The 24,454-nt window shown below is 47.6% G+C and overlaps 1 protein-coding gene across 7 annotated transcripts in view; it reads left to right on the top strand.

The window, feature by feature from the left end:
• Positions 1-24,454, top strand: part of FRMD4A (FERM domain containing 4A) — a 346,032-nt gene that overhangs the window by 171,233 nt on the left and 150,345 nt on the right. For all 7 annotated transcript variants that reach the window (XM_060097751.1, XM_060097749.1, XM_060097748.1 and 4 more), the window contains exon 3: positions 16,686-16,780. In XM_060097751.1, the coding sequence (XP_059953734.1) occupies positions 16,686-16,780 (95 nt within the window). The remainder of the gene's footprint in view (positions 1-16,685; positions 16,781-24,454) is intronic.

Genomic DNA, 24,454 nt, shown 5'->3' with positions numbered 1-24,454 from the left:
AGTGGAGAGTCCTTGATTTCACTGTTGCTGTCGGTTCACCAGGAGGGCACTTCAATCAAGTAGTTCGAAAAGTGAGCCTAGAATGTATCTTGTAAGAGATGCTAAAAGACAGTACAGTTGGCCCTCTCTATCCATGATTCTGCATCCACCGATTTCAACCAACCACAGGTTGTAAATATAGTACATGATCCTGGTTGTTGACTCCACAGATGCGGAACCCACGGATCTGTAGGACCGACAAAGGGACTTGAGCATCCACAGATTTCGGTCTCCTCAGGGGGTCCTGGAACTGATCCCCTGCAGATACAGAGGGCCGACTGTAGTCAGTGTATGCAGCAAACGCAGCATTAGGTTCCATCTCCAGGGACCCAAATGGGGCAAATTGGTCCTCCTGATCTAATGTATCACCACAGCCCACCTCACACGCATTAGCGTGGGTTTAATTTTTGCTTTTGCTCTCTTTTATCTTTCCCTCCACTCCCTGATTAAAAAAGTGAAAGTCCTGGGCTTCCCTGGTGGCGCAGTGGTTGAGAGTCCGCCTGCCGATGAGGGGGACGCGGGTTCGTGCCCCGGTCCGGGAGGATCCCGCGTGCTGCGGAGCGGCTGGGCCCGTGAGCCGTGGCCGCTGGGCCTGCGTGTCCGGAGCCTGTGCTCCGCGGCGGTGGGAGGCCCGCGTACCGCAAAAAAAAAAAAAAAAAAAAAAAAGAAAGTGAAAGTCCTGAAGATGAATTGCCAAGAGATCTTTCTCTGGCTCTGCTAAAACGGTCCTGAGGGATTGGGCTTGATGAGTTCTGATGGATGGATGAATCAACCCGAATTGAGGCTCATCCCAGAGTAACTCAGCCCCGCCCCCAGTGAAGGCCAGGATGTTCCCTGGTGATGACGCCTCACAGGAAGTCCTTCTCAAGGGAGGCAACATGAGACGAGGATGTTGATGGAGGTGTGGGTGTGGAAGGGGAGTTGCAGAGAAAGTGGGGAAGAAATTAACGAGCATGAAGTAATAATCATACGTCAGAAACTGAATTACAGGGGCTTCCCTGGTGGTGCAGTGGTTAAGAATCCACCTGCTAATGCAGGAGACACAGGTTCAAGCCCTGATCTGGGACGATCCCACATGCCACGGAGCAACTAAGCCCGTGAGCCACAACTACTGAGCCTGCGCTCTAGAGCCCACGAGCCACAACTACCAAGCCCGCATGTCTACTGAAGCCCGCAGCCTAGAGCCTGTGCTCCACAACAAGAGAAGCCAGCAGAGTGAGAAGCCCGCGCACCGCAACTAGAGAAAGCCCGCGTGCAGCAACGAAGACCCAAGGCAGCCAAAAATAAATAAAATAAGAATAAAAATAAATTTAAAAAAAACTGAATTACATTTTACACATACTCTCTTATTTCATCTTCACAACATTCATAAGGTCAGTGGAATTACACCCACTTTACAGAAAAAGACTGATTTCTCTGAGAAATTAAGCTCCTTGGCCATGACCCCACAGCAGTTTGTGAGCCATGGTCCAATCCAGGCCTCTGACTTCAAAGCCCTCCTGTCTCCTGACAATGATTCTGGGTTCTTAAGGCCACAGTTAGAAGCCCAGGTCTCCAGAGGGCAGCCTGTGCAGTTGACCTCATCTAGAGGAGCGCTACTTGGGGACCAGAAAACTTTGGCCTGAAAACGCAGCAGAGACTGGAACTGAGGGTCCTACCTCTCTCTCTGTGCCTCTTTGTCCAACTGAGAAGTGTCTCGTGGGAAGACTTAGGTCTGGAGTAATCTTTAAAAATCAGAAGTTACGATACCGAGCACACATGTGTGCCGTACACACACACACACGCTCTCTCTCTGGATGACATTGAACATGAACATAGAGGGTCAGACTTTCCTTTTAGCCTCTTATGGAGGGTTCAGTGGCCGTGCTGGGGTTGCATTCATGTGGAGCCTCGTGCTGGCTCTGCGGGGGTGGGCATAGGTGAAACGGAGCGGTTGGAAGTTGGCTACATCTCCCAACTTCTCTACACCTAGAACCAAGAACCCCGTGGCCAGGAGCGTCGATACAAGAACAAGGGTCTCCGCTCTTGGCCCAGGGCTCTTCCTACTACACCCTGACTTTGGCGAAGCTCTGCGAGGGAATCCGTCTTCTTATCATTATTTTTTCCCCTGCTCGTTGTAATGTTACTGCCATCTTGAATCCTCGACCTCTTCAATAGGAAGCCTTCAGAGAGGCCTGGCAAGGCAGTATCACAGAACAAAATCTCTTTTGTGCCTGTGACCTGGGCCAGAGTCGGACCCTTTGTCGCACAAGTGGAGGAAAGGGGAACCAGGAGGGACAGCTCCCTCCCCAAAGGACACCCTGCCTAGCAACCAGTGACACCACCGCCACAGGGTCACAGCCTGCGATGATTTCTCTCCCCAGACTGACACGCTATTAAGAATGTAAAGCGTATTGACCCGACTCTACAAAGGGAAATGGAGGGCCTTAAGAGAGAGAGTGGGTGAAGGGAGTCTGCAAAGGGCCCAGGTCAAGCCCCCAGATGAGTCATCGCTTGGCGCAAACACCAGCCACGCTCGGGCGGGGCGCCGAGGGTCTACGGCGCTGCGTGTGAATCATCTCCCTGCAAGTCTAACAATTCAGTGTCGCAGATGGCCCTGCCAGGCCCCGGATTTATTTTGATGAAATGATTTTTGACTCGAAGAGACAGGCAGGTGACAAGGGCAAAGCCTGGAATGCACACCTTTGTCCTGGCTTTCCTTTATCCCCACTGACAGGCCCCCCACCACTTCCTCAGTTGGGGCTCACAGGATAACACACCGAGAGAAGACGTGAGCCCCCAGCCAGACCCTCCTCTGGAAGAGTGTCGCTGAACATGTGCAGAGATCCTGGCAGCTGAGGATGGCTCCCTGACGCCTCCTGAGACAGACGTCCTTGCTGGCTTTGGAAGGCACTTGAATCTGGTGGGACGTAGAACGAGGAGAGACGAGCTCACTCAAGGCCCGTGTGAAGACAGAGAAGGACCTGGACCTGGGAACGGAACTCAGGGGGAACACTGGTGTTTATCAGTGTGAAGGCTTCCCTTGCTCTGATCCTTCCTCCACCTCACTCTTCACTGATTGATGGATGGATTCATCCATCCACTCATTCATTGATCAACCCGGGCCATCACTGAACATTGACCATCTGGGTCAGGCTCTATGGAAACAAAGATACAGGCGATGCTGTTCCTGCTTCCCAGACATGGTCATTCTTGAAGAGGAATAGACTCTGAGCACAGATGCGTATGTCGTGGGACCAGGGTATCCGGGGAAGCTGATGGACTCCGTGTGCGTGAGTCACGTGGCACTGCTGGGGCAGCCTGGGTGGGAACCGGAGAGAGGGTGTGAGGTCAAGGCAGCTCTCTCCAGAGGGGCTACGTGCAGGGTCTTGAATTTAAAAGGCAGTTGCGGGGGACTTCCCTGGGGGTCTTGTGGTTATGACTCTGCACTTCCGCTGCAGAGGGCACGGGTTTGATCCCTGGTTGGGGAGCTAAGATCCCACACGCCACCTAGCAGCCAAAGCAAAAAAGGTAGTTGGGGGCAGCAGAGAAAGAGGAAGGGGCCCAGAGGCCACAGGAGCACATGTGCAGTGGAAGAGCCCGGCAGTAAGGGAAAGGACAGGGCCCCCAGACACAGGTGGGAGCTCCCTCCCACCCGCCTGGCTCGGGGGTCTCCTCAGGGTGGGCTTGCAGACCTGCCCAAGAGGAGATGCAGATCCAGACCGTTCTCCACCTCCTGGCTGCCTGTACCAGCACCTCCACTTCATCCCACCCGGGCCCGAGGGCACTTGACTCAGCTCACCTGGCTTCGCTTTTCCCAGCGTGATGTTTTGGATGTTGCCTCTCGCCTTAGCAGTCTGCAAGGAGGCCGGTGCCCTTCGCCAGAATTGGGACTGACTGCCTATTTCTTCTCTGGCTTGGCTTCAGAATCAAGACAAGACGTCAGTGCCAAGCTGCCTAATGGCTGACGTGAGCATGTGTTAAGAACCTAATAAAATAGCGCCTCCAAAATTTCTGGCCAAATTCACTTATGTAAATAAATCTAACATAAGGCCTCTCCCAGAATATCCCATCGGGCTTCAGGAGACAGCTTTAAAACCTGCTCCAAGCGGAGAGGGCGGTGCCTAGGGGCTAAACTACGAAACGGTTCATGGGAGCTGCATTTCTGTCTTTCCCAGGGACCATGTTGAAGACATGCTGTCTGCTGTCCCTCACGTGTGGAATCAAACGATAAACTCCTTCTTGGATGTCCTCCCAGGAAGGCTTGCCTGTGCGTGTTAACTCAGCCTGCTTCTTGGGTCGGTTGACAAAGACAGTGTAACCTAGTCAGCAACAGGAACTCGTTTATTTCATGTGTTTGAGCATCCTCAATGGACTCTGTCTTATTTCGTGTTTTAATCCCCCTATCATATGCCATTTAAAATTTTGTAAGCCTCCTCCGAACCTTCTGGAGATGGGGGGCGGGGCGTGGTGAATGTAGGCAAATAATAAAATCATATTTTCGATCTGAGAATGAGGGTATTAGAAGCGCGCAATTCTTCTTTGGACCCCGCGGCACATCATCTGTTCTCATCCACTTAATTAGCGCGGCACGTGGGAGGTGGCTGCAGTGCTTTTTGCCTCGTTGTCTGACTTCAGTGAAACGGCTCTTCAGGAATAAATATTTCTCAGCCAAAAGTTGACCTGCCCTCCTTCATTTCCTGGGACACCAGTGCCTGTGCACTTTCTCATCTCTCTCCCACCCCGGCGAGAGTGCCTTTTTAAGTACACTGAAAATGACATCATCTTCGGGCAGAGCGCACTGTCTGTCTCCAGCATGTACCTGCCAACAATTTGCGAGAGTGATGGGGGAAGGGTCCGCAGGGAGGAGACTTGGGGAACTTCCAAACACCAGAAAGCCAGCGCCGTGTCTCCATGCATCCCTGGAGCAGGAGAGAGACTTCTTTCCCTTCTGGCCAGTAAACGTCGTTTTAACCCTAAAGAAGCAGGAGGCAGGGACCGATAGGAGAAAGTAAATCACTCGAGTGAATGGAGGCGAGCATCACTGAGCACTGAGCAGACGCTGGGAGCAGAGACGGGGTGCTATTTCGGGAACCTCTACCCAAACAGGTTCACTTGCAAGGGAGGTTGTCTGCTTTCTCTTCTCCTTACTGCCTAGCGGTGATTTATTCATGGTTCCTGGGATACAGGATATGACAGTTCACTCAAAAGAGGATTTAGATTGCGATCAGAGCAGGTCCTTGTCAAAGTGATGAGAGGATAAGTCATTTGTATGGGGAGTCAGTTACTGACAGAAGGAGAACAGGGGAATCTGCCTTTATTCAGCATCTTTCGTGCACCCGGTACTTTATAAATGATCATGTATTGACTCCTCACAGCAGCCCATGAAGTAGATGTTGTTGTCCCAATGTTTCAAAGTGAAAATAAATGCTTTATTTATACATGGAATAGAATTGGGTTTCCACACCCTGTGGTCTGACTACAAATCCACTGCCCCGATTGCGTGAAAGGGGTGCTTACATTTTAAGATCCATCACAGCATATATAGATGGATCAATCACAGCCATATATATTTTTTTTTTCTTTTTTTTTTGGCGGTGCGCGAGCCTCTCACTGTTGCAGCCTCTCCCGTTGCGGAGCACAGGCTCCGGACGCGCAGGCTCAGCGGCCACGGCTCACGGGCCCAGCCCCTCGGCGGCATGTGGGACCTTCCCGGACCGGGACACGAACCCGTATCCCCTGCATCGGCAGGCGGCCTCTCAACCACTGCGCCACCAGGGAAGCCCTATTTTTTTTTTAATCCCTCGCAACTCCCCACTCTCCCCATCCTCATACCAGAAGGCAAGCTTTCTATTTCCGGTATGTGGGTGAGGAAGCCATATTCTTTGAACATCAGCCATGCCCTTGGCAAAGGACAGTAGGTGCCACCCTTCTGTATATTACATGAAAGGTAGCAGTCAGCCTACCTGTCCCGGAAGATGGCTCTACCCTAACCCTTCCTCTCTGCCCTATGGCCGTATCATCCCTTTACTAATGACACTCCTAAGGGCTCCTAGCTACCGCTGACTACACAACTGATCGGAATGGTTGAGCCTTGCCTAGGACTCCGTGGCTTCCTATGGACCACACAGAGCTAATTTCAAAACTCCGACGTCCTGTGCTCTGGGATGGTGCCCTTCTTCACTCTTCCCTGAACATCAGGCAAAGGGAATAATTCAGTGTGCATTGTCGTGAAGACCTCGAGTTGGAATTGGTCTGGGTGCCATTTGTCCCACTGGAAGGGTGACCATCCTGGGGAACTTACTCCAGGATTCCCCTCCCATTCAATGTACGGGTGGTTTACATCCAAAATAGTAATTTACTATTCACTGTAGAACAAGATAGGGTCATAACCCAGAATGCAGGGCAGGCTTTGAGTTAAAGAAAAAATAATAGAAAGGGTAGACACAACGACTGTGGATGATGAATCCCAGGAACCTTAGCATCCCCCATATTTTCTTCAGGTGTCTCCGAATTGGGGCTGCAGACTTGTCAGCCTGACCTTGGTAAAGACAAGTTGAGTACCGCACATCTTTTTTTACATCTTTATTGGAGTATAATTGCTTTACTATGGTGTGTTAGTTTTTGCTTTATAACAAAGTGAATCAGTTATACATATACATATGTTCCCATATCTCTTCCCTCTTGCGTCTCCCTCCCTCCCACCCTCCCTATCCCACCCCTCTAGGTGGTCACAAAGCACCGAGCTGATCTCCCTGTGCTATGCGGCTGCTTCGCCTCACTGAAACCGTTATCATTTCGTGAATGCAGGGAGGCTGCCGAGGGGAGCCACCCTGGATGAGCAGTTCTTGCGACATTGCCCCAAGCAGGCTGGAGTCTGGGGGTTACTGTGTTAATCAGCAGGCGCTCCCTAATGAACACCTGCCCAGAGCCCCAAGGGGAGCAGATCCTGAATAAAGCAGGCTCCCCAGCCAGCTGGCAGAAGCACTTTGCATTTCTGGAGGAGTAATAATTATGTGCGCCTGTCAAAGCCTTCCCATTGGGCATCATTCAAATGCATGGATGAGAAAGGCTCGGCTTCCCAGACTGATTTCAACCCCAACTTTCCCCCATGCTGGGACCAGGGTGAATCTTAGCAAAATGTGGAAGAAACCATGTGGAAATAAGAGGATGAGAACAAGGGAATAAATTAGTATCATATAGAGAATAATACATAGGAATAGTATAAAGGGCGGGGACAAGCAACTGGGAAACAAGCAAGGTTAGTCCCTGATGCTGGGTTAAAGGGCAGAGTCTGTTGAAAGGAATACAGACACAACACATCTTTTCCTGGGTGTACAAGTAACTTTCCCAAAGTATATGTCACAGCCTCCTTCGTGGGTGCCTGGAGGTATGTGACCCTATTGAAACCCAGGGGCTCTTTTGCATCTGGGCATATGGCATCTGGACCCATCCTTCTCCATGGGGTACCACAGTCTCTGCCTAGCAGCTCTGTGCTTCCAACCAGCCTTGAGAGGGCGTGTGGGTTTCATCCTCCCCGTGGTCAGCTTTCCTGCAAGGCTGGTGTAACAATCAAACAATGACCCTTCAGTCTAGAACCATCTACCAATTAAAAAAAACCTGTGTGTCGGGCACTGTGCTCGAGGGCTGGGCTACAGATGTTGATCAAACCTGATCCCTGCCCTCCGGGAACATATTGTCTGGCAGAATTCTGTTGCGCTTAGAAAAAGCAGCTTCAGACCCCTCCTGTCTGTGCTTTTGCGACTTGCTGGATCTGTACCCGGCATTTAAAACCAAAGCTTTAGAGTCAGTCCAGACTCAAGCCCCTCGTCTGCCCTGTACCCTTGGGGGTTTGTGACCTTGAGCACAGTAACTGTTCTAAGCCCCAGTGTTCTCATCGGTACAACGTTGCAGGGTTGCTTTGCTTTGAAGATGGAATAAGATCGTATAAGTGAAGCATGGAGCCCAGAACCTAGCAGGGGGAGGCCTGTAGGATATGATGGTGCTGGGGCCATAGGGACAGCAGCAGCAGGAGGGAAAGCTGGGGAGGAGCCAGGAAACCCGGACCTTAACATGGTGTGTGCAGTGGCTGCTTTTTGCCTGCCAGGACCCACATGTGATTGATGCCCTTTGGTTTTCTTTCCTTCCTGTTTCAGATCGTTGCAGCCTTTTCTGAAACCGCCTACTTAAGTGGACTAGCAAAGGACTGGTCAGGCGCTTGGGTCCCATCCCCACATGTGCTGGTCACTAAGGTGACCTCCCTTGTCCGTGGACAGGCTTCTCGACTCCTTGAACCTTAGTTTCCTGCCCTGTCAGTTAAGTGGGTTGGGTAACCAGTCTCTCTGGCTCTTTATATAATCCAGCGTCCCTAGGTGACTTATACCTACCTGACTGTTGAGTTGAATCTGCGGGTTACTAGCTGTGTGCCTTTGGCAAGTTGCTGCTTTCTCTGTGCTCTGGCTCCTTCTGTATCCAATGGGGGTAATCCTGGCATCTGCCTGCTGGGTAAGGATTGACTCAGTTCTGCGCTGGCACAGAGGCTGCACCCAGTAAATGGAAACCGTTAGTATTGGCTGTGTCTGGAGCCAGCTTTGCTGAGATGTTCTGCTGCTGGACCCTCCTGAGCCGGAGGTAAAGCATTCGTCTTCTGTCCACTAAGGAGCTGGGATTCTTACTGGATGGGGACCTCCCAGATAGAGAGGTGCTCCCTCTGGCAGGACCCACTGAGCTTTACACTCCCCCCACCCCTGCCTATCCCAGGCGCCTGGGAGCCCAGAAGAGCAAATAAGCCTACGTAAAGGAAGCAGTGCCCCCTTTGCCCCCGGCCACGGAACCCAGGGACTGCTCAGACGGGGTAGGAAGGAAGCCAGCCTCCCCAGCTAATCAGCCGGAGCGTCAAGGGGGTGACGGTGAGGGGGAGCGCGGCCAGACCCGCGTCTGTGTGCGCGATGACCTCACGCTTTCTCTCGATCACCGGCGCCCCCTCCCCAGGACGAACGAACAGCCAATGAGCGCTCGGCTGCTTAATGCCGAGCCCCCCAGGGGGAGGGGGAGGGGGAGGGGGAGGGAGGGCGGGAGCCGGGCTCCCAGCTGCTCTGGGAAACACAATAACAGGCAGAGCTTCAAAGAGGCCGCAGGCTCAGGCATGGTTGATTCCGAGCTGCCCCTCTTCACCGCCCTCTCTCCCTCTCTCTCGGTTTTCAGAAAGGTTGGAGAGAAAGGGCACAGTGACCACGCTTTCTTCCCCACTCGCAGCACTGGACTCTCTGCCACCTCCACGGACGCGGCCACTCCTCGGGGGGGCCGGGAATCACCCTTTCCTGGGATGGGGCTGGCGGTGCCCTCGGAGCGGGAGGGTGTGGCCCGGCTGCGGAGCTGTCCCCGGCAGCCTGGCAGTCACTGTGGGCACTGCAGCCAGAAGCGAATCGTCCAGATCAGCCTTGGGGCGGAGGGAGAGGTGAGAGGGTCAGTCTTTCGGCCGTCCAGAGCACAGATGGGAGCCGTGGGATGTTTTAATTTTTTTAATGCAATTAATTCAGAAGTGGCCATTCCATTGATTTTGAATCTGTGAGCTGCCCCAAGGGAGTGGCGGATGACAGGGAAGGGCTTGAGGGGAGAAGTCACTGAGTTGAAGCCCACGCTGCCAGTGACTGACCCAGCGTCAGTTCTGATACAAAGGCTGCTCCACCTGGACTTGTGTATGTGCCTTCCTTGCCCAGAAAGTCAATGGCAATTATAAAGAGAAAGTGCAAATACTAGTAAAGGGCTTTCTGCTGAGATCGCATTTTATGTCTCGAACAACCAGCAAATTTGGGGTTTTTTTTTTTAAAACATCTTTATTGGAGTATAATTGCTTTACTATGGTGTGTTAGTTTCTGCTTTATAACAAAGTGAATCAGTTATACATATACATATGTTCCCATATTTCTTCCCTCTTGCGTCTCCCTCCCTCCCACCCTCCCTATCCCACCCCTCTAGGTGGACACAAAGCACCGAGCTCATCTCCCTGTGCTATGTGGCTGCTTCCCACTAGCTATCTGTTTTACGTTTGGTAGTGTATATATGTCCATGCCACTCTTCCTGCTATTAGGACCTGCCAGGCACTGCGGGGCTTCTGCCTCAGGGGTGTGTATTTGTCTCCTGAGGCTGCCGTAACAAATCACCACAAAACTTGGGGGCTTAAAATAACAGCAACGTATTCTCTCACAGTTCTGGAAGGCAGAAGTCAAAAATCAAGCTGTCAGCAGAACCAAGCTTCCTCTGGAAGCTTGAGGGGGAAATCCATTCTTTGCCTCTTCTGGCTTCTGGTGGCTGCCAGCCTTCCCTGAGATGCAGCTTCATCGCTCCAATCTCTGCCTCTGTCTTCACACGGTCCTCTGGTGTGTGTCTGTCTCTGTCAAAACTCCCTCAAGTCTCTCTCTTAGAAGGATCCATGTGATTGCACTTGAGGTCCACCTGGATAGTGCAGGAGACCCTTTTCCTCTCAAGGATCGTAATCACATTTTTGTAATGAGAGGTCATGGTCACAGGCTCCAGCATGTAGGATGTGGACAGAATTTTTGGGGGCGACCATTCAGCCCATTACAGGACACAGCAAGTCATGTCACAAAAAATTCACCATGTTCATAGCAGCAGCATTCACAAAAGCCAAGACAGGAAAGCAACCCAGGTGTCCATTGATGGATCAAAAAATAAACAAAATGTGGTTTATCCACACAGTGGAATATTATTCAGCCCTAAAAAGGAAGGAAATTCTGACACCTGCTACAATGTGAATGAACCGTGAGGCTGTTATGCTAAATGAAATAAGCCAGTCACAAAAAGACAAACACTGTATAATTGCACTTAGATGAGGTACCTGGAATAGTCAAATTCATAGGGAAAAAAAGCAGAATGGTGGTTGCCAGGGGCTGGGGGGAAGGGGAATGGGGAGTTGTTTAATGGGTACAGAGTTTCTATTTTGCAAGAGGAAATATCTAGAGATTGGTTGCACAACAGTGTGAATATACTTAACAATATTGAACTGTATACTTAACAGTGCTTAAGATGGTCAATTTTATGTTATGTGTGTTTTACCATACTTGTAAAAATGTTTTAATTAAAATAAATTTATCACAACACAAGAGCATGCAGGCCAAGCATGAATCAAGTCCCTGTGGTAAATGCTGTAGGAATTCAGAGGAGAAAGAGTCTGTTTGGAGGTAGGATGATCAGGGAGGGCTTCCTGGAAGAAGTGGGCCTTGAGCAAGATGAAATTCAAATGGCAGGGGAGAGGATGTTGTGGGCAAAGTTTTGGAAATAGAAACGAGATTGGTGTTTTCTTCACTCTGACACAAATAAATTGGAGAGAAATGAGTACTTGTGGAGGGAATCGGGCAAAAGTGAGGTTGGATAGGAACTAGATTCAAAGAGTGGACTTAAATACCAGACTGACAGGGCGTCCCTGGTGGCGCAGTTGAGAGTCTGCCTGCCAATGCAAGGGACACGGGTTTGTGCCCCGGTCCGGGAAGATCCCACATACCGCGGAGCGGCTGGGCCCGTGAGCCATGGCCGCTGAGCCTGTGCGTCCAGAGCCTGTGCTCTGCAACGGGAGATGCCACAACAGTGAGAGGCCCGCATACCGCAAACAAACAAACAAACAAACAAACAAACAAACAGACTGACATATATAACTTGATACCATTTAGGAGATTATTATAATAATTCATAGGTGAGATAATGAGGGTCTGAAATAATCATGAACACATAGAACATTCGCTTTGTGCCAGACACTTGCTCTAAGCACCTTATGCAGATCCATATTAATTCATTAAATCCTCATAGCAGCCCTGGGATGTAGCGTGGTCATCATCCCCATTTTGCAGCCGAGCAAACTGAGGTACAGAGAGGTCAAGGGACTTGCCAGAGATTATATAAGAAAGATGGCTATGTTGACTGACAGATTTTAAGAGATCCAGGGGGGATCCAGAATGGTTGCAAAGTGTTTTAGAATGAGTGACTAGACCCTTGAGAAGGCTGGGAAGGTTTTAGAGAAGGAAGAAACTAAATTTAATAAGTTTAATGCATAAAGAATCAAATTTAAGGCAGGAGTTCGATTCATCAATCTAGTTCATCACTTTATAGACGAGAACACTGAGGCTTGAGGCTCTAAGAAGTTATAGTTTGTCCAAGAGCATCTCTCTGGGATGGATCCATGTTAAGAGGAAAGTAGACTATGTGAGTGATAATAAAACTATTCTGTGGGAAACTGGAGAGGAGCTTGGGTACCACCTGGTCAGCGGATGGCTCTCCTCAGGCTGCCTGGACAGCTCTCGAGTTCACTAGAAAGATCATCGGGGAACGGGTGTGCCCAGAGCGCTGTACAGCCATACATTGGTGTGAAGTGTTCTTTTGATCATTACAATCCAGTCATGTCCCACCTCGGAAGGCAGCGTAGACAGGGCCCGTTCCAGAGCCCTGTACATGCTGGCATGTGCGTGGCTTCCCACTGGAACAGTTCAGAGCCCTTGGGAACTTAGATCTGTGTGGTAGAGTCAGACGTTTATAAAGAGATTCTATTTGTCAGATATAAGGAGGAATAAAAGCTTAGAAGGACACATTGGAAAAAGAATCTGAGATAGAAAAAGAAAAGCTATTGAGTGAACAAAGTTCATTACAGTCTGAGAGAAAGTCAGTCTTAAATGTCGTGACCTCGGAGGGCCAGGTTGGCACCAGTGACCCAGCACAGGCTGTTTCTAACCCAAGACGCGCAGGGCTTGCCTTGCTCACATTGGCACTGAGGCCCCGGCCCGGTTTGTCCTGTGGAACTTGACTGGGCTACAGGCTGCCTGTCTGGCCTCACTCCCAGGCCGATCCTGCAAAGCTCCACAAATGTTTACAACAAAGTAATTGGCAAATTGTCATCAGCAGATTCTGTAAACATCCCTTCAAAGTACACAACAGCATAAAGCTTTCTACCCAGCAACGTTCACCAAATGAGTTTAAGAAATGTAGTTCATTAATCACCATCGCGTCAAGGTGGGATGTTGTCTTAGTTTGCAAGATCAGGAAATCACAGGCTGATGCCTTAAATGGTTTTAAACCTACCATACAGGGAATTAAAGTTTTGGTGCCTGAACCAATCAGGATAGATTAGGTTATGCTGTGATGACAAACAGCCACCAATGTCAAGGTTACTTAGCAACGAGGTTTATTTCTCATGCTACACGTCCATCAGGTGGATGGGAGAGCTCTCTCTCATTGATGGAGCAGCTACTTGCTGGGGCATTGCCAGTCACCATGACAGCGGAAGAAAGAGTGTACCTTTTAATGGGACTTAAGATTCAGGAGTTCTAACCTCAACATCTTCTGGCATCTGTTACCTCCCCCTTCAATGCCTTTATTTCCCCGTGTATATATTGTGGGTAATTAATGTAGGCTTTTCTTTATTGAGGGTAGTGCATAGGATCTATGATTACTGTTGTATGAAGTAATGGGACTAACATTTTTTTATTTTTTGACCAAAGACATGCATCCAAACAGATCCTATCCTTGAAAAGAGTTAGGTTGAGATGATAAAGTTTATTTGAGGGATGCTGCTATCGCTCAGATCCTTTTAGCTGCGTTCAGTGTATGCGTCCCCAAGAAAGTTTGGTTTTTTACTGTAGAAATTCCAATGTAAAAAGGACTGTGGTGACAGGCTAAATCATAGGGATGTGTCACCATGGAGAAGCCAAAAGTCAGTGTCAACAAGGCTCCTAAGGTGACAGCCATTATTCTGGTGAATTTTTCAGCATATCAAGTCAGTCCCCTAGCTCTGCAGTGCAGAAGCCTGATTGTCATCCTTGGGGGAAGAGTCACATTAACCAAGTTCAAAGTACCTGATGTATAAATCAGTATTGATGTATAAAATGTCAGTGTTCTGGTTTCAAGTGAGCAATATAACCCTCACCCAGATAGGTCCCTCAGGGCTCATGATCCTTGACCTCTCACCCAGGAATTAGAGTCAGTAGAGGTGGGGTGGCAGAAGGGTAGTACGTGTGACCTGTGAGGCCAGTCTGACTTCATCTGGAAGCCTGGCTTTGCTGTGAGACAGCCTGCCTGATGTCTCCAGGTCTCAGCATCACCACTGGCAGAGGAATGACAGTCTCTTATTTTAGAAGATAATGCAGTCATATAGGAGGCTCCTCAGCAGCATACGTGGGACATGGCAATAATACCTCAATAAGTTCTTTGGAAGGTATGAGATTGGAGGTAGGGGAGTTAAATAGGTAACGTGAGTGTTTCAGATGACTGGCTACGGTCATGCCTCCTCGTGCCTCCATGTCTGCCAGAGAAGACGCCTTACCACTGGGACTCAAATATTTAAGGCCTATTGGCTAAGACTGCGTTTGTTTCCCCAGCTCGTTTCCTTTTCCCAGACTCCCTTCCATCTGCCACCCCACACCCACAGGTCATTCACCCAGCCCCTTCTATGGAACAATTACGATATTTAGTCATGTGATAGATATACTATTATTCCAACCCTAACAGTAATTCTTTTCTCTTTCTGGGTAAATTTATGTATCGCTGGTCAATTCCATTGGGATGTTGTCTTTCAAGTTTAACTCTCAAAGAGAAGGAAATCTTATTCTGTCATTTCCAAGTTTAGGCTGGAAACCTCACCATCACCCCTAAGAACCCACAAATAATGACTATAGTCATACCTCATTTTATAAAACCAGCTTGATCCAATGTGCTCCTGACCTCCGCCACCTCTGTCACCATTCATCAGACTTGACTTCACATGACTTGTGAAAAAAATCAAGTCCGTTCTGAGTACAAGAAGACTTATCACCAGTGAGGATGCTTTTATACATGTGATACAAGCTTCAAAGGCAAACCCCAAAGATTATCAAAATGTTTAAAGAAATAGCAGATTATAGAAATGCTGTGACTGCTGTGAAAGGAACGCAGACATTTGGATGGATAAGTTACAGTACATCACAGTGTAAAAATCAGCCATGTTACCTTACATTTGGTCACAACCTCTACATCAAATGCTTTGTATCTGGGCAGCTGGGTACCTTATGGGGATGGAGGTGATGCCAGCAACACGACCATAGCAAACAGTCTGAGGCTTCAAGAGCCCCCTCACCTTGGATTGATACTTTGTCATTTATCAGTGATGCTCTGAGATGTGCCACATTTATTCCCCTGCCTTCCCCTGTGGTATTTATGAAGGAGGGTCTTACATACAGTCTTGAATTCCCTAACGGTTACTTTTTCACATTTTAGTGTGAACGGGAGTATAGAATATTAGATGACGTTGATTTATCAAGATGGATTTTCCTGTTGATTTAATCATGTCTTCTAGGGGGAGGAAGCTCTGCCTTCGCTTCAAACCCACTCCCATCATTTCTGGCAGTTTTCATTGGTAAATTGATGGTGATTGAGGCCCGGAGGCTGCCATCCTGGGAGCTCAGGATGAGGCAGCAAAGAGGGAACCATCTGCTTTGGCTTTTTAAAATGAACACTAGCTCTTACTCTATGCCCTGATGAAAGTTGAAGATCCTATTGACAAGTACTATGTGCTGTGCATTTTTGTATCTCCTGTAGGATTGGCTAGTGCCCTACACATATTAGACAGTAAATGTTTGTTGAATTAAAAGGAAGCACACCCTTCTTAGTCTGCCTGGGCTGCCATTACAAAATACCACAGACTGGGGGGCTTAAACAAAAGACACTGATTTGGGGGACTTCCCTGGCTGTCCAGTGTTTAGGATTCCACGCCTCCACTGCAGGGGTCATGGGTTCAGTCTCTGGTCAGGGAACTAAGATCCCACGTGCCGCGCAGTGCAACCAAAAACAAAAAGAAGACACTGATTTTCTCACAGTTCTGGAGGCTGAAAGTTCGAGGTCTGGGTGCCAGCCTGGTCGGGCTCTGTGAGGACCCTCTTCCTGACTTGTAGATGGCAGCCTTCTCACTGTGTCCTCACCTGGTGGAGAGAAAGAGCAAGCAAGCTCTCTGGGATCTCTTCTTATAAGGACACTAATCTCTGGAGCCAGGACTCAAATCACAGCCCCGACACTTACACAGAGATGCTCAATCTTTGGGCACCTGTTTCCCCCCCATACAATGGAGTTAATAATAGAACCATCTCACAGGGTTGTGATGAGGGTTAAAGAAGCTGGTGTTTGTAAAGTGCTTGGAACAGGGCCTGGCACGTAGCAAATACTATATAAGTGCATGTGAAATATATATATAGTCATATTCTACAACATATTAATTATAATATTAATATAGTATTATATAACATGTGTTATACAATATATATTTGATATACGTCATAACGTATTTACTACATATGTATGTGTACATATATATTTTTAAGAAGACATCTTCCTGTCAATTCACTGTAAAATGTTCTCCTGTGTGGGGAAGGAAGCCACGGGGTTTGACAGCTGTGTTGGTGAGCAAGTACCATTTGTTGATAGAACAAACTACCAGGACACAAGGCCGAAGGTCTCAGTCCATTGGTGGCCCTGTCCTCATGGTCTACTCCTCTGGGTTTTATAAAAATCATTTGTATGGATGTTCTTGAGCTTTGGGACATTCCTTCCAAAGAATTATGTAAACCTGAGATTGCATGTTTTAGGAAAAGTAATCTCTCATCACTTACCCTTTTTCCATTTTGTTCTCCCTCCAGCCCAAGCTTTTGGCCAAGGAGCTGCTTGACCTCGTGGCATCTCACTTCAATCTGAAGGAGAAGGAATACTTTGGAATCGCCTTCACAGATGAGACGTAAGTGGCCCATGTGCTTGGAGAACCTGAAGGGAAAATACAGAACCTGAAGTCGTACTGTCCCAGCTGTCCACGGTGAAGGCAGCTGCAGGCCACTTGGGTCTTGTGGTTCAGGGTCAGTCCAAGTTCATCATCTGAATTTCAAAGGCCTTGTGATCATGCCTGGAACGGCCAAAGGATATAATTAGGGTGATGCTCATATTATGAAATTACGAGGTGAACCAGTTCTTATAATCAAGCCGGTACGTGTTCAGAACCGAAATGTTTATTTTTTAAAAAGTGGATTTGTCTGGGTTTGTTTTCTATTAGAGTTAAATGAAAACTTCTGGAAACGAAATATTTCTCTCCAGTGTTGGAATAACAATAACAGGAAGTCAATGCAATGATAAATTCAAAATGAAAAGTATCTGTGCCGTTTCACTGTCAACGCTGAAATAGAATATAAAATTCGAAAATTCAGGTTGTTCATCTGTTGAAAAGTACATTTGCGTTCAGTGATCTTTCTGTTTGGCTCTATACAGCGGTGTTTTGCAACACAAGGAAGGAATATCTTTACTAAAATTTCAATTTCCTTCTTAATAAACTGTTTGCAAAAGACTGCAGTGAACACCTGCACGGATTCCTGGATAAAAATAAGCTGTTCTGAGCTTCCCTGGTGGCACAGTGGTTGGGAGTCTGCCTGCCGATGCAGGGGACGTGGGTTCGTGCCCCGGTCCAGGAAGATCCCACATGCTGTGGAGCGGCTGGGCCCGTGAGCCATGGCCGTTGAGCCTGCGCGTCCGGAGCCTGTGCTCTGCAATGGGAGGGGCCACAGCAGTGAGAGGCCCGCGTACCGCAAAAAAAAATAAAAAAGCTGTTCTAAGCAAATGTTTCACAATTTTCTTTCCTCTGTGTGTACACACACACATGCATGCACACACACTCCTCCAAATCCTTCGAATTACAGAGGTGACTTCCTACGGTACTAATAGATCAGGCTTCGGTTAGCGGCTGCACAAGACAGCTCAGGGAGGCTATGCCCCATCCGTCAGATGGAACCATCAAGGCAAGATGGGCTCAGAGCAAGGAAAGGGGCATCCACGTTGGTCAGCAGGAGAGATGATCAGGTGTATCTGCGTGAGGACCCTCCGGGAGCTGCATGTGGACAGGGTGGCCATAGCATTTATGATCTAAATTGGGACCCTGTGAGTGAAAGGGGGTGTAAATCGGTACTCTCATGGGCAAACTGGACAGGTGGTCACCCTCTAAATTAGCAACCTTTCAGGTGACGGTGTGATCGTGGAGCAGCGTTGGGAGCAGTCACACCTGCCTCAAGAAAGCCAGGAGGGCGACTTCCCTGGCGGTCCAGCAGTTAAGACTCAGCGCTTCCACTGCAGGGGGCGCTGGTTCGATCCCTGGGCAGGGAGCTAAGATCCCGCATGCTATGTGGTGCAGCCAAAAACAAATTAAATTAAAAAAAAAAAAAAAAGAAAGCTGGAAGGAACAGGTTACGCCCTGGCCCTGGAGCCTCAGGGAACGGATCCAGAAGGAAGGCAGGAGTGGTTGCTTCTGGTCTAGAAGGTTCTCTGCCTGCTAGTGGGATCAAGTAACCGGGTCTGTGAACTGGAGGGCTGGGATGGGAAGAAGCCGGCAGAGTAATTTTAAAACATGCTTTAAGACAAACATGCGTCGAGAGTAACTACTTCCGCAAATGCAGATGTTTTCTACCCTTTCTCCTGAGAATCACTGTAAACTCCCTGGATTGCCACTCAGACGTTTTTTCACTAATTAGAAAGAAACCACCGTTTCAATTCATCCCATTGTTCACATTTCCCAAGTACGTTTCCTCTTCTAAAAGAGCCACTGAACTCGAGAGGAGTCCCAACTGGACTTTGCTTTTGAGTAAACGAGAGTCAGAGAAGGAGCTTGTTGTCCTGGGCCAAGGAGCAAGAACTACGCTAGCTGAAGGTTTTAGACCACAGACCTGATGGCACCAGCCAGAAGGAAGTGAACGTCAGGGGGAAAGTGGCTCTTCCCCCAGGAGAGACGCAAGCAGGAAAACCACACAGCACCATCCGCCTGTCCCATTGAATGGAGCCTGTCTGCTCCGGGTCTTTCTTGGTGCTTCTGGTTCCCTGGGCCGGCAGGGAAGGCTCGTGTGTGTTGGGGGTGGAGGGCAGAGAGAGAGAGTCCAGGCTGGAGGGAAGGGTCCCTTCCCCCTGGCCTGGTGGAACTGGCAGCTGGAGGGCCCTGTTGGGGGGCGGTGATGAGGAGGATATGAACCATCTTCTGGCACCGTCCAGGGGAAGAGTGGCCACCACCAACCTCCTCACCCCGAGCCTGGGCAGGAGCGTTCCTCTGGGGACTGTAGGAGTGGCAGGCGGCCAGCCGAGATCAGTGGACAGGGCTTTGCAGCTGGCAGACGGTTCCTGGAAAAGAGGTGGCAGATGGGCCTGACTCACCGGGAAATGGTGAGTGTCAGGGACGCCGAGGAAATCAGGAACCGGGCCTCCAAGGGACTAGGATGAGGAGCCAGAACAAAGAGGAGAGGGGAATGGCGGTGACTCAGGACGCAGTCAGTCATGGGCTGGCAACACCTGGGGCCAGAGGCGTTGGCTGGTGGCCTCTTTGGTCATCTGACCTTTTCTCCTTTTCCTGCTGGGAAAGGAATGAATGAAAGCTGTCACCACAGAACGGTGCCTGGCGGGGGAGGCTTGGTCTAGGGTGGTGATCACAGGGCAGTAACCACTAGGCTTACCTGTGGCCCCGCCCCCCAGCCCTCACACCGGGCACCACTACACACTAACACAAGATCATTTAATAACTGTGTTTTCAAATTGTGCACGTGTATTGTGTTGTGTGTGCGCACGCGCGTGTGTGTGATTTCTGCAGGTGCTACGCTGCGTATTTTATAATAAAATGCATGGAACTTTCCTCCTTTATTGCGACCCATGGTGTAGTCCATGCATTTGCCTTTTTTCCCAATGCAAATCAAAACAAGACTAACTTAGAAAGTGCTATAAACTATAAAATACTGCACCAGTGTTAGGTATTCCCAGCAGTGTTATCATTCCTAATAGTAGAATATATGGCACGTAGGCCATATATGTCACAGGTCAGTGAGTCTTTCAATGTGAACTGCTGTTGATGACATTTTGTAGAATCTGGACGGGCCTGGAGAAAAGAAATATAGAACAGAATATAGACAAAATTGGAAGATTCTCTAAGTAGGGGTGTCCTCACCCCTAAGTTGTATTCATTAATAGTATGTCCAAGGCCACAGTGCAAGACTCAGTGCCCAGAGATGTTTCCTGTTGTTAGTTAATCAACAGTTGTGTGGGATTAATACTAGCTCCGCCTTCTCTTCCTTAATTCAATTTTTAAAACTTTTTGTTTTGAAATAATTAGATTTACAGAACAAAGATAGTACTGAGAGTTCTCCTATACCCCTCACCCAGCTTCCCCTAATGTTAATATCCTACACACCATGTGATAAGGATCAAAACTAAGAAATTAGCATGGTTACTATATTAATACCTGAACTACAGACTTTATTCAACTTTCATCAGTTTCCCATGAATGTCTTTTTCTATTCTTGGATTCAAGTGCATTTAGCCCCTTTTATTTTTAATAATTCTGCACAAATAAAAAGAGATATACAGGCATACCTCATTTTATTATGCTTTCCTTTATTGTACTTCACAGATACTGTGGGGTTTTTTGGGGTTTTTTTTACATCTTTATTGGAGTATAATTGCTTTACAAGGGTGTGTTAGTTTCTGCTGTATAACAAAGTAAATCAGTTATACATATACATATGTTCCCGTATCTCTTCCCTCTTTTTACAAATTGAAGGTCTTTGGCAACCCTGCATCGAGCAAGTCTATCGGTGCCATTTTTCTAACATCATTTGCTCATTTTGTGTCTCTGTGTCACGTTTTGGTAATTCTCACAATACTTCAAACTTTTTCATTACTACTGTATTTGTTATGGTTTTCTGTGATCAGTGATCTTTGATATCACTTTTGCAAAAAGATTACAACTTGTGGAAGGCTCAGATGCTAGTTAGCACTTTCTAGCCATAAAGTATAGTTAATTAAGGTATATACCTTGTTTTTTTAGACATTATGCTATTGCACACTTAATAGACTACAGTATAGTGTAAACATAACTTTTATGTGCACTAGGAGACCAAAAAATTAGTGTGAGTCACTTTATTGTGACATTCACTTTATTTCGGTGGCCTGGAAGCAAACCCCCAATATCTCTGAGGTGTGTCTGTAGATGATTATCTGTGTATATCTGAATTGTGGTGATACATGCAAACAATGACATTTTGGTGGTCTTTAAAACATTCTGGGGCTTCCCTGGTGGCACAGTGGTTGAGAGTCCGCCTGCCGATGCAGGGGACACGGGTTCGTGCCCTGGTCCGGGAGGATCCCACATGCCGCAGAGCGGCTGGGCCCGTGAGCCATGGCCACTGGCCCTGTGCGTCCGGAGCCTGTGCTCCGCAATGGGAGAGGCCACAACAGTGAGAGGCCCACGTACCGCAAAAAAAAAAAAAAAAAAAAAAAAAAAAAACATTCTGAGGCCAAGTAAGAGCCTAGTATAAATTTGATCTTAAAATAATTATTAATGTTTTGCTACAGACATGATCCTCAACCTTGACTCCACACTGAAGTCACCTAGGACACCTTATAACATGCCGGTGTCTGGGCCCTACCCTCAGAAATTCTGATTTAATTGGTCTGAGTGTGTCCTGAGCATCAAGATTTTTGAAAGCTCCCCGAGTGATTCTCAAATGCAGCCAAGTTTGAAAGCCCCTGTTCTAGAGAAGGGGTAATGGTGTGAATTACCTCTGCTCCCTCCCTCCAGATGCAGGAAGAGGAGCTGAGTTCACTTGAACTTTGAATGTTTGGGACCCATCAGGACACACACCAGGGACCTGCAAAGTTATAAACTCTCCCCCACTCCAGACTCTGGAAACCTGTTTGCAGACCAACTCAGAAGTTCTGATTTAATGTTTCCTTGAGTGCAAATAGAGTAATCAAGATTTTCATTTATCAAACATTGGTGTCCATCATTTAAGGAAAGTTATTTTTACATGTTATTTTTGAAATATTTCCACTGCTATTTCAACAACCAAGTTGATTTTTTTTTCAGAACTCATGGTTTTGATTGTACAGTTTAAATCCATACAGCCCTATTCTTGGTTATATGATCTAGTCTCAGTCATAATTTTTATTTCCTCTGTTTTGGTGTCTTTACAGAAAACTATATTGAGGTGTAATTGACATACTAAGCTACACATATTTAAAGTGTGCAATTCAAGGAGTTGAGACCTAGACAAACACCTGTAACACCCGAGTTTTTAATTTTTTTAAATTTTATATTGGACTATAGGTGATTTACAATGTTGTGTTAGTTTCAGGTGTACAGCAAGGTGATTCAGTTACACGTATAGATATATCTATTCTTTTTCAAATTCTTTTCCTGTTTAGGTTCTCACAGAATATTGACATATGCAAACACCTGTAACACCCAAGTTTTTAATTTTTAAAATTAAAAAAATTTTTGACCGAGAATCCCATCATCAAAAGCAATAACTAAACAACTTTTAGACTATTCAGCAGAAGTTGTCAAACACACCCCAAGCTGAGGTCATGATTATGTAAAATATTTAAATTTGAATCTCTTCTTGTAAATGTTAAGGGTTGTTTGTCAAATGCTGTAAATGAGTATCCATGTAAAAATACTTTAAGAAGTACTTAGGAAGTTGAGGGAAAAGGTTAAGAAACTCAGTTAGCCATTATTGCACATTTTCAAAACCACATACAGTTAGAATGTATTTTCACATACCAGTTAAGAAAATGAGGGGCTTCCCTGGTGGCGCAGTGGTTGAGGGTCCGCCTGCCGATGCAGGGGACACGGGTTCATGCCCCGGTCCGGGAAGATCCCACATGCCGCAGAGCGGCTGGGCCCGTGAGCCATGGCCGCTGAGCCTGCGCGTCCGGAGCTTGTGCTCCACCACAGTGAGAGGCCCACGTACCGCAAAAAAAAAAAAAAAAGAAAGAAAATGAGCAGTTTTTACCCTCTTAATCACAGACCCCTGTGAAATTTCAGTTACATTCCCTCACCTCCACAAATGTTTACACACAAAATAATTAGTGCTTAAGTTTCAGAGGGTTCACAGATACTCTGAAGACAGAATCTAAGTTTAAGAACCAATTAAGGCTTTTTTTTTTTAACAACATGCTATGTCTTAATTAATTAGATAGGTACTGTTTAGGGAGTGTGCTTTATCTGGATAATTAAGGTCCAAAATGCCCCCAACACACTGGAAATACATCCATAGACCCAATGCCAGGACAATGGGGAGAATCTTCTGTCCTACAGTGTCCTTGGGTCCTGCCTCCCAGGACTGGCATTGACTGAGACATCTGAAAAGGGTCTAGTTGATGAGCATTTCCCAGTCACAAGCTGATGTACAATTTAAAAAATAAAGTAGAAAAGCAATTTTCCAATTGCAGAAGAAACCTCTACAAGATGCAGCCCTGGGAATGTCATTTATTTAGAAATAAGTTTGGGATTTCCATTCATTAAATGCTCTGTACCATGAGACTAAGGAGAAAATCAGTGGCTACAACCTCGGCGCCTGGGTTGTAATAGCTGCTTCTGGGAACGCAGCATTCAGCGTTCGTTACCCCCTTGGAGGCGGCCTGCATAGACCTTCAGATGCTGCAGAAAACAACAGAAACTTCTGTGCAGTAACTGGAAAGGGGCTTTAGCAGAACTCTTCCTGTGTGCAGCTAAGAGAAATAAAAAGGAATAAGGCAACCAGAAGGGGCCTTAGAGGTCCTGGCTTTCTCGTGACTTTTTCCTTTCCAAAGCGAGTGGTACGGGGGCACTCGGATCCTGGACGAGGTGAATTCTCATCGAATATGGAGATTGTGTAGTTACGGCGGGAGCGGTGTCTATACGTGGAGGGCAGTCATCGCACCGACAGCAATATTGATCTGTGGGGCTTATCTGAGGCCAGTGTATTCACTTCTTAGCAAACGTTCATTTAGCATCCACTGTTAAGCCTGGAGATACAGAAGTAACTGGCCTTTGACCCCTTGGAGAGCTTGTATTTTTAGTTTAGGAGGTAAATATTAAGATAGAGTGTAGAAGGTACTAGAAAAGAAGATTGGGGCTAGCCTTCAGAGGACATCGTGGAGCAAACAATTCCTCCATATAATAAAAAATTAAAGGCATAAATTCAGATGGACAAAAGAGCCCATGATTGAGTCATCCGGGCTCCCCAGTACATTCCTTACCTTTATCTGTGTCTGTGCATCACTCTTGCAGGCTTTCTCTCTCTCACTCATACACTCAACGTATCCATACTTGAAAGCCATTATTTGAGGGATTCTAGCTAAATCAGTATCCCTGAGCTGTCCTTTCTGAGCATACGTACTTCTTTTTTTTTTTTTTTTTGCGGTACGCGGGCCTCTCACTGCTGTGGCCTCTCCCATTGCGGAGCACAGGCTCCAGACGCGCAGACTCAGCGGCCATAGCTCACGGGCCCAGCCGCTCCGCGGCATGTGGGATCTTCCCGGACCGGGGCATGAACCCGTGTCCCCTGCATCGGCTGGCAGACTCTCAACCACTGCGCCACCAGGGAATCCCTGAGCACACGTACTTCTGATTCAA

This window comes from Mesoplodon densirostris, chromosome 4 (genome assembly GCF_025265405.1).
Source record: "Mesoplodon densirostris isolate mMesDen1 chromosome 4, mMesDen1 primary haplotype, whole genome shotgun sequence".
Classification (NCBI taxonomy): Eukaryota; Metazoa; Chordata; class Mammalia; order Artiodactyla; family Ziphiidae; genus Mesoplodon; species Mesoplodon densirostris.
Note: the sequence above shows the minus strand (reverse complement) of the source record. Positions and strands in the feature narration are given on the sequence as shown.